This window comes from Heliconius melpomene, chromosome 17, assembly GCF_056956725.1.
Source record: "Heliconius melpomene rosina isolate 202511_hmr_F chromosome 17, ASM5695672v1, whole genome shotgun sequence".
NCBI classification, from domain to species: domain Eukaryota; kingdom Metazoa; phylum Arthropoda; class Insecta; order Lepidoptera; family Nymphalidae; genus Heliconius; species Heliconius melpomene.
Genome location: NC_140405.1, coordinates 5,911,298 through 5,925,252, shown reverse-complemented (window position 1 = coordinate 5,925,252; position 13,955 = coordinate 5,911,298). Strand labels below are relative to the sequence as shown.

The 13,955-nt window shown below is 30.0% G+C and overlaps 2 protein-coding genes across 2 annotated transcripts; one reads left to right on the top strand and one right to left on the bottom strand.

Moving 5' to 3' along the window:
• The first annotated feature begins 663 nt into the window (after positions 1-663).
• Positions 664-6,959, top strand: ZnT49B (solute carrier family 30 member 9). The gene is made up of 12 exons (XM_085199971.1): positions 664-1,309; positions 1,384-1,583; positions 1,665-1,737; positions 2,043-2,172; positions 2,251-2,389; positions 2,924-3,079; positions 3,321-3,432; positions 4,326-4,536; positions 5,013-5,130; positions 5,454-5,528; positions 5,604-5,717; positions 5,852-6,959. Exons 1-12 carry the CDS (start codon positions 901-903, stop codon positions 5,894-5,896), a joined length of 1,782 nt encoding a protein of 593 aa, XP_085056097.1. The 5' UTR covers positions 664-900; the 3' UTR covers positions 5,897-6,959.
• Positions 6,960-7,151: 192 nt separating this feature from the next.
• Ufsp2 (UFM1 specific peptidase 2) lies at positions 7,152-13,656 on the bottom strand. The gene is made up of 10 exons (XM_085199972.1): positions 13,536-13,656; positions 13,098-13,319; positions 12,477-12,704; positions 11,931-12,101; positions 11,649-11,748; positions 11,247-11,393; positions 10,573-10,695; positions 9,911-10,169; positions 9,424-9,677; positions 7,152-9,070 (listed from the first exon to the last, which is right to left on the bottom strand). Exons 1-10 carry the CDS (start codon positions 13,572-13,574, stop codon positions 8,859-8,861), a joined length of 1,755 nt encoding a protein of 584 aa, XP_085056098.1. The 5' UTR covers positions 13,575-13,656; the 3' UTR covers positions 7,152-8,858.
• Between the last annotated feature and the right edge of the window lie 299 nt (positions 13,657-13,955).

Below are 13,955 nucleotides of genomic sequence, written 5' to 3'. Positions count from 1 at the left end.
ACACACAAATTAAGTTCATTTTCACTATTTCTAGCAATCTCATACTATGCTACTAAAAGTGTTATACTATGCTACTAATGCATAAGAGTTATTCTTGATAAATCATATAATAAATAAATAATCCATCTTGTTACTGAACACAACGTCTTTAATACAAAAAATATAATATGCTTCTTCTAGAAAACAAATTGACGCTGTTCAACCGACGACATTTAAACGTGTTTAATTTAAAATTTAAACCTTTACTTCATCTATGTCATGACTCTGTCGAGTAGTCAAGAAATAATGAGGCTAATATTCAAGTTTTGTACTATCTTAGTGCTAAGATATAATATCAAATTCATGCTGCCGCACGAACTTAGTTTGGCATTCATCTACTATCACTATCAGCATGAAGATAAGTTTTTTATTATAGGATCTTCTTCTTTATGCAGTATGGAATTTCCACATAATACAGTTTAATTATTGTAATATTAAATTTACAGTTGTATTTTGAATACATTCACATATACAATTTTATTATTATTATTTTTTCATTTACACTTGAATATTGAATGCAATTCAATCAACATTTATTCTATTAGATATTTTATCACAATATTATTATCACAATAAATAGTAATTTATCAAATAGGAGTTTATTTTCTTTTGTCTTGTTAATGTCAAACCGACATTTGACAGCTATTTGCAAAATCCCAACAGTGCAACTGACAACAGAAAAATATTTTTTATTTATAAAAATATTAATTTCCATTCAACACAAATTGTAATATAATTTACAAGCAACCTATTAAGCTACTAACACTATATGAACCAGTTATTTACAATAATGTACAGTGCGACCTTTTGAGTTTAATTTTTTCTCCAATAATCGAACTTGCCTGAAGTATTCTTTTAAAAATGGTCATAATTTCTTCATTAACATCTAATCTTTATAGAAAGTTTAGTAGACAGTATACACAATGGAGATACTATAACTCAATATGCATCAGAACTTATCAATCTTTTCAAAGGCATACTATTTACTCACTACAAGGAAGTGAGAAGTTTTATAGGCGAATATACACTTCTGCTCATTTTAATGATAAAAGTGAAACTAAAGATGCTAAAAAAATTACCGACAAATTAAATTCGGGAGTGACAAGGAAAGATGATTCAAATTCTTCAAATGAAAAGTCTCTGGGTGACATACTCATAAAGACTGAAACTGATGCAAATAAAGTAGTTACTAAAGTTACAATAGAGAAGGCAAAACCTCAAGCAACAGAAGAAGTTGGAAAGCAGCCTGTCCTAAACCAAGTAACTCCTAGTAAGTAATAATTTTTAAGTACATATTTTAAAAAGTCTTTGAATATAATATAACATTTGGACACTTTTTTTCAGAAAAGAAAAGATTATTAATAGATTTTTCTGCATCATATACTGAGCGTAATTTTATAACACCTATGAGAGCAATGACAGAATATTTGTTAAAACAATCTGATTTGGAAATGTTACCTAAAGTTTTAAGACGATCTCCATATGAGTCTGAACCACCTATTACTGTATATTATCGAAAAGATGTTGAGGCCAAAGCTATTGCGGTAAAAAACTTTTCAAATTTTATGCACCATATAGTTAATTAATTATATATTAATATTTTTCTATATATTTATATTTTAAAGGTATGGGGTTCAAAAGATGCTCTAGACAAAGAATTACTTCGAAGAGAGTTAGACAGAAGAAGATATGAACAAGGTTTGTTCTTTAAACCTTTTGTTCTTTTAAATAATTTAGTTTAAATTGATATTATTAATGCATCAATACTCATCAGGCTTGTTGCGGTCAAACACAGCTTTATTTCAGTATAAATATATACATGTTTTTATTAAATGGGGAATATAATGTCTTAACTTTAGGTTTCTCTGCTTATGGTGTGATATGCAGAATACAATACAATAAATAATAAATTGCACCTTCATTTATAAGTCATATCAAAATGAAATTATAGTAGCTAATGCATATTTAACAAAATTTATGAAATATTAATATGTGTGCTGCAGATGTGTTCACTGTTAAGAGAAGACTAAGAAACTATAGGAGAGAAATGGGTCATAAGCGGTTGAAACATGGAGTTGAAGAAATGGGCTTAAAGACAGTTTCTGGAAGAGTGGTGCTAACAGCTGTTGGGATGTTAATATTTCAATATTTACTTGTCTTACCAAATAGAATCTTATAATATTATATGTAACATAATTAAATTAATTTCAGAAATGGTTGCAACTTTCTTTTTAAGTTGTGTGCTTGGCTATACACTGGATCCCATAGCCTGTTCTCAGAATGTATACATTCATTAGCAGATACTGTCAATCAGCTTATTTTGGCATATGGCATACACAAATCTGTACAAGTATGTATTAATTCATGGTTTTAATATATTATAGTCGCAGTATATAATATATATCTATTTATCTAAACGCACAATTTAAAAATCAACAATTACTGTTTTACACATTTTGTTGTCTTATTTCTATTGAAAGTCATAATAGTGTGTATAAATGTGTCGAAATTCAGTGTGAAGCTGATTTTTGTGTTGCATATTTAATTAATTGAGAAAAATTATGAGCTATAGTATATTTATTATTTCATGCTACTTATATTGATGCGATCCACTTTGTAGTCGACCTAGCTGCATAAATATGTGTTTTAGAATCTATATGCTGCTACATGCTGTTTCAAGGGAACACATATAATCAGAGCAAATGAAAATATAAAAAAAATAATTTCATTGAGTAGGAAATAAACCATGTCGCGCTAACAGTCGGACGATTGTCTTTCTATGCCACAAGTAGGCTCTAAGAAATATAACTAGTTGTTGAGATTGACCAAATAAACTCTAGCTTTATAATATTAGTATATAAGTATAGGCCATACTTTCAAATAGATTGCAGATCCTGACCATCCATATGGATATACTAATATGAGATATGTTTCATCACTTATATCTGGTGTCGGCATATTCTGTGTCGGTTGTGGACTTTCATTCTATCATGGAGTCACTGGGATTATCGATCCCCAACCCCTACATGATTTTTACTGGGTAATTTAATTTTAAATTATGATATCTTTCAAAAACAAGAAATATGTAATTAATATATTGGGACCATCATAATGCAGTGGGACAGACAGATAGATAATAAACTGTATTGATTTTACCAGGTCTCTTTAGTCTGTCTAGACTCTTATAAATTCTTAAAGAAAACTTGCAGTTATAACAAAATTAAAAGAGTTGTATTTCACTTCATAATTGCTGTAATTTTTAATTGCTAATATATTTCCAGGCCTATTTTGTTCTTGGTGGAGCTGTAGTTTCAGAAGGAGCAACTTTAATGGTAGCCCTGAATGCGATTAGGAAAGGTGCCAAAGAAGCTAATATGACTTTATATGATTACAGTGAGTCATTGCAATTATTATGTAAAACATATTACTATTAATATTGATGTATGGAAATAAATGATATTTCATACTTATGAATTATGAACTGAAAACTGCTTACTTAGTCCTGGAAGAGATACAGATCAGATCTTTTCGTTCTGCATGATCACATAACAGTTTCTGGCTGTAAATCCAGAAACTGTTATGTGATCTATGCTTTTATGGATTTGGAAGCATTGTAAGAATGTCTGTCCCGTAACAATGTGAATGGAACCCTTGCTGCAGGCTGAAGTCTCTACAGAGATCACACAATCTGTGCGAATGTCGTCTTGGTTAGATATCCGATTGGGTGTTAAATAAGGTTATGCCCTGTAAGTTTCATTGTACAGTATATATTTGGATAGCTGTCTCCAAGAAACAAAATGACATAGGAGTGACTGTAGGTTACCTTGCTAGATAGGTTGAATTGCCTGTTGTACACAGTTGATGCAGTGTTTATTGCATCATTACAATGCGAGAATACATTGGCCACCACTCTTTATAAAAGTACAGCAGGTGGAGAGAATGAGTGACGAAAAATGTAATGGAAAAATGATTTATGAAGCAAAAGTGCAAGTGGTAAGAGACACAGAGGGAGACCTCAGTTGACCGAAAATACAGTATTGATAATATTGAAAAAATGTCACGTAAAATCACATATAAATATGTACTAATGTGGGTAGGTTCAATCTCCACTTGGGGCAATGATTGTATATTTAATCTAACTCTGCCATTCAGCCATATGTCGAGAATTCAGCGGAAACTAGGAAATGAGTGTTTAAACAGTAGATTCTTTTGCCTACCCACCCTACTGGAAAAATATATATATAAAAAAAAATTTAATACCAAAACTACATAATAATTTTCAACAGTAATGAGGAGCTCAGATCCGTCTGTCAACGTGGTGTTGTTTGAAGACACGGCGGCGGTGGCGGGCGTGGTGGTGGCTGCCAGCTGCATGGCCATATCGCAGTACACTGGCAGCCCACTGCCAGATGCTATTGGCTGTATACTGGTTGGCACGCTCCTTGGTGGCGTTGCTTCGTTCATTATATTGAGCAATGTTGGCGCTTTGGTTGGCAGGTATTTGGCTTTTTTAATATATATATAGAAGATATATATAGAAGAATGACAAACGCACATATATATTTGTCATTCTTCTCTTCTATACGACTGTACCGATTTGGACGATATTTAAACTATGACATTAGAAAACTATGTATTCTGATGAAATAATAAAAAAAAGAACTCAGTACACCTAAAGTGGTGCTCTAATCAAAATTCTGTTCTTGTCTTTTCTTTGCCTTGGGAAATATACATACATAGCTTCACTCTTTATCCCTAACGGGGTAGTCAGGGAGAACGGAGCGCCAAACTCTACGAAATGTAAAAGTAATATAATCGTAATCTTTCCCCTTGAGTGGGTTTCGAACTCACAACCATCGCGCTTAGAGTCGGACACTATCCCACTGTAATTAAATCATTAAATGAAATGTTATTTCATTTGGGAAATAAATAAATTCTAATCACAAATATCATAGTAATGTTTTTGATTTCAGATCAATTCGGCAAGAACAGTTAGATGAAATAAATAGTGTATTAGAACGAGACTTCATGATACGCGCTATACATGACGTTAAGGGTATCGATATAGGAAGTAATCTTATAAGATATAAGGTATTTGTCTCTATTAATGTGTATTCCTCATATTTATAAAGTTTTGAGGCAAGAGACTCGATGATATAAAATATTTTTAGTTCCTCGCTCTGATAACAAGATGAGGTTGGGTGAGGCCTGGCTCGAAAATAGGAAATAAGGTATCTTAACAGTTTCTTGGGATGGAACGTGAAGCTAAAAAAATATTAATTTTATTTGATCGTTTCTTCGTGAAGTACCAGATAACGTATCCTTTTTAATGTTGTTGTTGTTGTTCTTTAATTATGGCGATCCGAGCGTGCCAGTACTTTTTAATGTTTCATACTCAATAAATATTATTTCAGGCTGAAGTAGACTTTGATGGTCGAGCATTAACACGGTCGTATTTAGAAAAACACGATTTAAATACACTTTTGGAGGTAAAATAATTAAAATAAATTAATTATATTTTTATTTACACATGGAATTAATTTAATTTTTCTGTTCATTGTTAGGATATGAAGAAAATTGTAACAATTGATGATGTAGAAGCATTCCTGTTGAAGCATGGAGAGAATATTGTTGATATGTTGGGAGGAGAGATAGATAGGATAGAATTGAAATTGAGGGTGAGCATACAGTTTGGTTTTTTTTTAACATAACCCAGAATCTTTGCGTTATATATAGTCGATAAAAAATATTATATGTGCAAATAAAATTAGTCTTACATTATTGTAATTTTGTATAAAATATTTCTTTTCAGAAAAAGTTTCCTCAAGTCCGCCACTGTGATTTAGAAATTTTGTAAGCATAAGTATAACTAATATAAAGATATGGTTACAACTTAAATAACTATAGATAGATAAATGTAGAATATGAGTATGTATCCCTGACTCCTTTTGCTATTCCCGATTCCAATGATGCATTGGGCCATAAAGTTTAGTGAAATTGATTCTGTCATTTGTTGAATTTATTTAACAAGAGGTCTATTTCAAGTTCACATTTATTTAAGGTATTTCTTCGTGTATGCTATGCTATAGCTTGTATAACTATGCATACAGCATAGTATAAATTAGCTTTGTGATTATTAATTAGATAGTATAAAGAAATAGAAACCAAAATAAGTATATAAAAGAATCTGCTTACTACATACAGGTGTAATAGTTGAAATATTATGTAACATTTTTCATTTTTTTCCTCGTGTGGGGATCGAACCCACAACCGTCGCCTGATGTGACTGACTTATTTATTCTATTATCATGTATAACATTGTTGTTATGTCCTACAATGTACTTATTACATCATTTAGTTATAAGTAAATGGCTAACGTAATAAGGAATATTTATTTATATCCAACTTAGGACGCAAAACCATATAATCAAATTTTTTGTGCAATTTTTTTAAATATTTTAAAAGGAAAATGGCACAGATAAAAAAAATAATCTAAAATGTAACAGTAAAATGTTATTTACGAAATAGTGGTATTATTTATTTAAAATAATAGTTGCACTGTTACCTACATATTAAGAGGACGACAATAAACATAATATACATGTTTAATATTATTAGTGTTATTCCACACTAAGGATAATATTTTTTAGAAAATGTATAAAAATTTTGACGATTGAATGATTACACTAGGTTAGGTCTGATACATTCAAATGTTTATATGTTTGCTAAAAAAAACATAATATACCATCTGTAATATTTGTTTGATTTCGGTATATTCCCCTTGTTGTTAAAAAAGTGGTTAAAATTTTAATGTAACTAAATATTTTAACCTTTGTGATTTGTACATAGGCCTTACTGAGATAAGTATATAAAATAATTGTAATATAAATTCACTAATGTAAATAAATGTTTTAAATTGCTGTGTTGTATAAATTATTAGAACCCTAAGACATTTTTAGAGGAAATGTTAAGTAGAAAACAATCGATTAATATTATATATGTAAAGTATATTTTCGAAAAAGTTATTTTGTTTCAAGTACGAAGTCAAAGAAAATGTCGTTCAAAAATAAAAGTTCTAAGAACTATTCAAAGGAACAAATAATAAAAACTTATTTCAAATTATAATTTAATCTGTATAAAATACAATAATAATTCATTCAGATTACATCTATTAGGTAAGTCAATAATGAAAGGCACTTAACAAAAAAAGGACATTTATATATGTTGTTAATTAACAGCAATTAGGGATAAAATAAACGACAGGTGCATTCTAACATAAAGATATAAATTATTTCTATAGTGTATTATACATTCATGTTATATAAATTAGCAAAGTAAAAAAAACATTTAAATTAGGTCTCCTACACAACCTATGCAGTCTTCCACATGTAAATAAGCATTTTAGTGTTTAATTCTTACATAATAACACGAGGCAGTTGATAAAAATGTTTGAACGTAATTATTAAATGTGGCCATAAATATATTAACAAAGCATATCATAAATTACGCCACAAGAACTTCATAATTTTTTAACCCTCTCCTTTCTCCCCCAGTCCTTGTCACATGAACATTTGTGAGAAACCTACTTAGTCTGTCGCCAAAGTTTTGTAATTTTCCACCTAGTTCCACAGTTAAATTATTAAATAAAACCAGCTATTCCAATTATGTTATAATATTACATTGACACACTTCATCGTCACAATCCACCTCCTTAAAATGTGACGTAATTTTGGGATGACTTTTAATATAATTATGAATTTACTTGCACATTTTATTAATAACGATTTGGTAGCCTTTTTAAATTTGTAACAAAAAATCTAGCGAGCGACTACGAACAATTAGTTACTTGAAACGCTATCACAGTATTGTGTTTGCTACATTCGTTGAGCAGTAAATCACTACGTCGTTAGACTTATAATTTATATAATTTTCTTTTTAAATGCTAATGAGACTACTTGGAATAGAATTGAATTAAAATACTTATTTCAAAATGAAATTATTAAATGCAGAAGGCACATAAAAAAGAAAGAAATATAATGCCATTTTTATGCAATTATGAATTTCTTTTTTAACTGACAATATTTTTTTACCTGTACACTGTATCTCGCAGGGTATGCAGAGGGAACCTATTGTTAAGATACTTTGTTCCCCACGCACCGGTCAATTTTTTGAGATTGCATGTTGAGTGGCGGACCTCTACGCCTCGCTTTGTCTTATTACCAGAGCAAGCAAAAGAAAATAATTAGTCTCCCTGAGTGGCAATCGAACCCATGACCATTGCTCTTATAGACATACGTTTTGCTGTCGAGACTGACAATATTAGTATATAGACATATGTTTTTTAATTCATAAAACTCCATAGTACATTACGATAACTGTCTATGAATATCTTCATTCACTTCAGTACAATTTTTCAGTTAAGTAAGATTTATGTATTTATATAATATAAGTAAACCATATTAATTCTTTACAAAAAATTACGAAATATATGAAAAAAAAATAGAACAATAGTACCTGGAGCTAATTGCAGCATTTTAATATAATACATGGCATTTCATTTGGAGTATACAATTTAAAAAAAAACATTACGTTATTAAACAACAACAAATACCTCATAATTGACAAAACAAAGATTATAATATGTTTTTGTAATTTATATAACTTAGGCATGTACTTATAAATCGCTATTAAATCAGAGTTCGATTTTGAGATGCCGTTTTCATTCGTAGATATAGAATATATGAAGGAAAACGGCACTTTATGATCGATCTCAGGTTTGGGGGCGGTTCATAAATACGTGCACTTAGTAGTTTAGTAATTTAAATACCAGGAATTGTTTGGGGTAGACACAAATTGTAATGAGCCGTTTTATTCCAGAAATCTGAGTTTTTCCATCCACACCACCCTTTAGAAATAATGATGTTTATATCATCCGCACCAGTGTAATGCGGGTCTAGTATTAGATAGCGTGTGTCGCTTGTTGCTGGATTGTAGTCTACACCAATTATTGTATGCGCTAACACTCCACCACCTGAAAACAAAGCAAATTCATGTATATTTTATATTATTATTGACTATGTATAACGATAGAAAAACATTTTAGAAAATATATAATAAATTTGAATGTAGCGAGACTTGAACCCGCGCCTCTTATAGACACCAAGTACAAGTATACTTAGTATAATAGAAAGTACATTTTTTTTCAACTCCAGCAGATTCTTTAAAATATAAACTTCTCAAAAATTTAATATCCTAATAACGAAAATTATCCAAAACCAATATCCAACCAATATCTGAAAAAATATTATATTCCTATTCGAAACTGAAATAGCACTCTTCTTGTATACATTTATAACAAAAAGTATAAACAAATGAAATACAAACCAATCATTATAGGACTTCCATGTTTTTGAAAATGATGAACCAACTCTGGTGCATAGCTATTAAGTTCCGAGCCTGTATTCGCGAATATAATCCTAGATTGTACACCTAATAACGTTTCTAAGCAAAACATCACTTCTGTGGATCCAATCCATTGCTTTGAGCCGATGAATGAGGATTGTTTATCACCTATTTTGACAAGGCACTGTTGTATGTCTCTGTGTGTTGGTATTTCTACTGTTGTATAGCCCTGGAGCCTGTGATAAAAAAATTGTATATTATATTTAATTTAATTCGTAATATCAACAAACATTTATTAGTTCGAGCATGCTCTTAGAATGTTCCAATATTACACTCACAAAACCAGCTTAGTTATTCATTCATATAGGTTTCCATCTTTGTCATATATTAACACAAATATGTCGATAGGATGTCTTCATCAAATCAAGAATACTTTATTGCACAGCAAAAAAAAGATAATTAAACATACCTGAACCAAGAAAATATAGTTTGCATTGAACGGTAAGCACAACCCCAGCCGTCGTCATTAAAGTTATCTTGCATGTAATGATGATATGTATATCTTCCAGACACTAAAGCGATTATTGAATCTTTAACAGGTTGTACGGGAATGGCTTCATGGGGGTTCACCAGTTTGTTGGAACTTATTGGAAATGCGTTTCCCCGTCTAAGTAAAGGCTTGTTTAGCGGTAGTGATAGTAGTTCATGAAGTAACTTTCTATCTTTTTCTGGAAAGTTAATTTTTTGTTTGAATTGTGTATTAGAATTATGTACGACTGTACAGCGAGGTCTAAGCTGTGTTTTGCTTTTGTGTGTGTGTTCATATATAGTGTAGGTGTAACATTCCTGTTGGTGAACACTTGCTTAACTAGTCGGTGTGTGGTGGTACTCGAAAAAATAGAAACAAATTAATTGACTGGGCTCAAAATTTCACTAAAAAACACTATCAGAATCTTTTTGTTGAGTAATTTAGTAGCTAAACATGAACACCAGAAATTTACTCAAGTAGCTTAGTAAATAATTTAGTTAAGTCAATAAGCAATGTCTCGAAAATTGGTATCTTCCGTCTGCCCTGCTATATGTGAAATACAGTGTAATACTAAAAAAAATATTTTATTTATCAACACTAACCCATACTTTCGTCTGGTATGCCTTTTGGAAGCACCCTTGTGATGAAATGACCGAGGTCTGGTGGAAGATAATGAAAAGTTTCCGGTAGCCTCAGACCAGCACCATCTCCAATACCCTCTTGACCTACATAAAAAAATTATGTTTATTTTAAATTATTATTTATTTATTAAATATGCATAATACCATGGTTTAAAAACACCTTAAACCAAATACAGATGGCAGGATAGTGTTGAAAAAAATGTAATTGTTTGGTCATTAACTTGACCACCAAGAGCTTTTTTGTATTTTCTCTATTATATCATAATTCACTCACCACCTCTGGCAAGTGAAACGCCAAGTAAGAGATAGAAAATTTATCTATTAGATATTATTACAGATACTTACTTGTAGTACATAGTCTTGGAGGAATTTTATTAAATTGGATATATATATTATATCTTAAAAAGTAAAACTTAGAACAACCCTTATTTGGTATCAATCGGAAAACAATAATGTGGTGATGTTTATTTAATATTTAGTTGTACATTTTTTAGAAAAAAATAATTGAAAAAAGACAATTGATATTTTCGACAAAGTATTGAATTTCGTAAGTAGATTTATTTCTAATACAAAATTTTCTTAATATTATGTGCTAATTTAAATTGAATATAAAAAATATTTTATAGTGAACTTACCTAATTGCTCTATTAAAACGGTCTCTAGTAATTTCAATGATCGACATGCTGCCTCCACTAGCATACTATAAAGTTCAGATAATTTTGTATTTCTGTGTATGATTGCTAATGTGTCCACTCTTAGCGGCATACTGATACAAAATGCGGCTGAAATAAATACAAAAGGTTAAGTTAGATAAAAAGTTAAATTTGTGTTTACTCTGTGTTCATTAAATTTTAAATTAGAGGTCCACCTGTGGCTTCGCACACATGAACTATACTTAATATTATTTAAGTGTATTTTATGGAAAATTACTTGGTTTACTAAAATAGTATCTATACAAACTACACTAAATAAATTGTAATTAAAATCTTTTGGAATTCTTAATAAAAAAAAAATAAAGTATTTTATTATGTACTTACGTTTTCTTTGTGTTGTCATCATTTTCACTGCTGTTTTTACAAGTTTGTCTGATAACATATCTTTTGTGGCCTTTAGCACTAAATTTACAGGTACAATTTCCTGTAAAATCCATATCAAATCAAAAATCTGAGTTTTTGTTATAATAAAAAAGTAATGTCACATCAAATTAGCCCAAACGAAAGCAATTTTTCAAACTATAATAATTAAGCATTGGGAGTGTATATAAATCTTGTCATATAAATAAATCACACACTTTAGTCTTTAAATAATAAGTAACTTACAACTTTATTGGCCATATATTTTTTCTTCTTTGACTGTTCTGGGCCCACAGAGTCTATAAATTCTCCTACATTGGAATCCATACTGGTGCCTGTTACACCCACATCTGATGCCACACCAAATAAATATACCGACGTTCCATCTATGTTAAATGATACCTGCCCTGATGCTATCTAAAAAATGTTTAGTTTAAAATATGTAGGAAAACTAAATTTAAGAAAATACGAAGCATTATTATTATTTTTTTTAAGTTAACTCATATAGCAGGACTGACAGAGAGTTAGAAGAAGTGTTAATACACTATATTCCCCACTTTCCCCTCACTTTTCAAGACATTGCATGTTGAGTAGTGGAAATCAAAGGCACACTTTCTGCCTCTAAGGACTGCAACAATAGCAAGAAAAAAGAAAATAATTAAATCCCTCAAATTGAGAATTAAACCCACAACTGTTGCATTTACAGACAGACCTTGTGCTGGTCTAACACATCAGTCTCAAGCAATGTTGTATTTAAAATATATATGTAAATAAAAATAATAGTATATTTACCTTTTTTCTTTTGTTCTGGAGTAAATTTTTTACCCCAGGTATAGTAGCCTCACAAGCAAGAGGCAAAATAGTATTGAGACGAACATGAATAAATTGTTTCCATAGTTCATCAGTTTGTAGTATATCATAACTTGTTTCTTCAAACTTATCATGTACCAAAAAATGAGCTTTAATCTCCTTTTCCTTATTAATTATTAGAAAAAGTGGATTGTCAGTTATATCCACATCCTAAAAAGAGTGAATATTAGTAAGGATTTATATAAAATAAATATTTTTAAAAATTACTTTAATTTTTCTCAGTTTCACTATGTATAGCACATAAGCCAGTTCAAATTCAGAGCATTGTGTGTTTTGTGTAGGACATCTGCACCACACATTTCTGACCAGAGAAAACATTTATACAGAGAAGTCATTTTTACTAGATTAAGAAATGTGTGGTGTGAAATGAAAAAAAATATTCTGTGTATATATACACAACTACTGTGTTAACAGTCAGACAATGTCCTACTACACCACAAGAATATCATAACATTGTTGTATTTATAAAATTTTTGTTATATTTACTTTTTGACCTGGTCTTATACAATAACATATTTAACTCCAATTCATGAAATATCTTACTTGGAAAATTTCTTTAGGTTTTGAATCTATCGCTAAAGTCTCGTTGAATTTTATAACACCACATAATTCTATTTCGGCCGGCAAATGTAGAAGTAGTTGTCTATAAGTTTTCTTTTCATTTTCGAAAAATTCTAAGCTCATCCCCACGACGAGCAATGTACTGTCATACATGAGACCATACAGACAGCCTGTTGTTTCATTTGTATTAATTTTAGACAGACGCTGTAATTAAAAAGTAATTGTTCATTATACGTAAAAAAATAATAAGAAGTTATTTAAGCAAATGAATAATGTAATGATGACGTCTAAGCTTATGAATAAAACTTTGAGCAAAACTTCAAAAAGTACGTATTTTTTTATTATGTTAATAAAAAATGTGTAAAAGTAACAATAAGATAATAAATTCCATCAATTGATTATAAAATTGTAAAGTTTTACCTCAATAACATATTTTGATATTTTGAGACGTGGTGACATTTTCGAAAACTTGCCATTTACAATAATCTAAATGTAAGTTACCATAAACACGTCTGTAACTTACATTGTGACCAGAATAAAAAATATAACCACAGATTATATTTAGAATATTTAAATACCTACTACGGTACCCTTTTTAGAATATTTGGATATACGCGACACAAAACTGACTTTTAATACCCTTTTTATTTAAAAAAAAAATATTTAGGCGTTTCAATATAGTTTCAAAGTTAAATAATTCACTTGGTATTTTTGATGTACTCTCAAGATTATGGTGAAAACTGAAAACAACATAATGGTAAAATAAAATAAATAACAATGATTGAAGTATGAAGTGATATGTTTTACTGTTATGTGTTCTCCATACAACGTGACATTGGC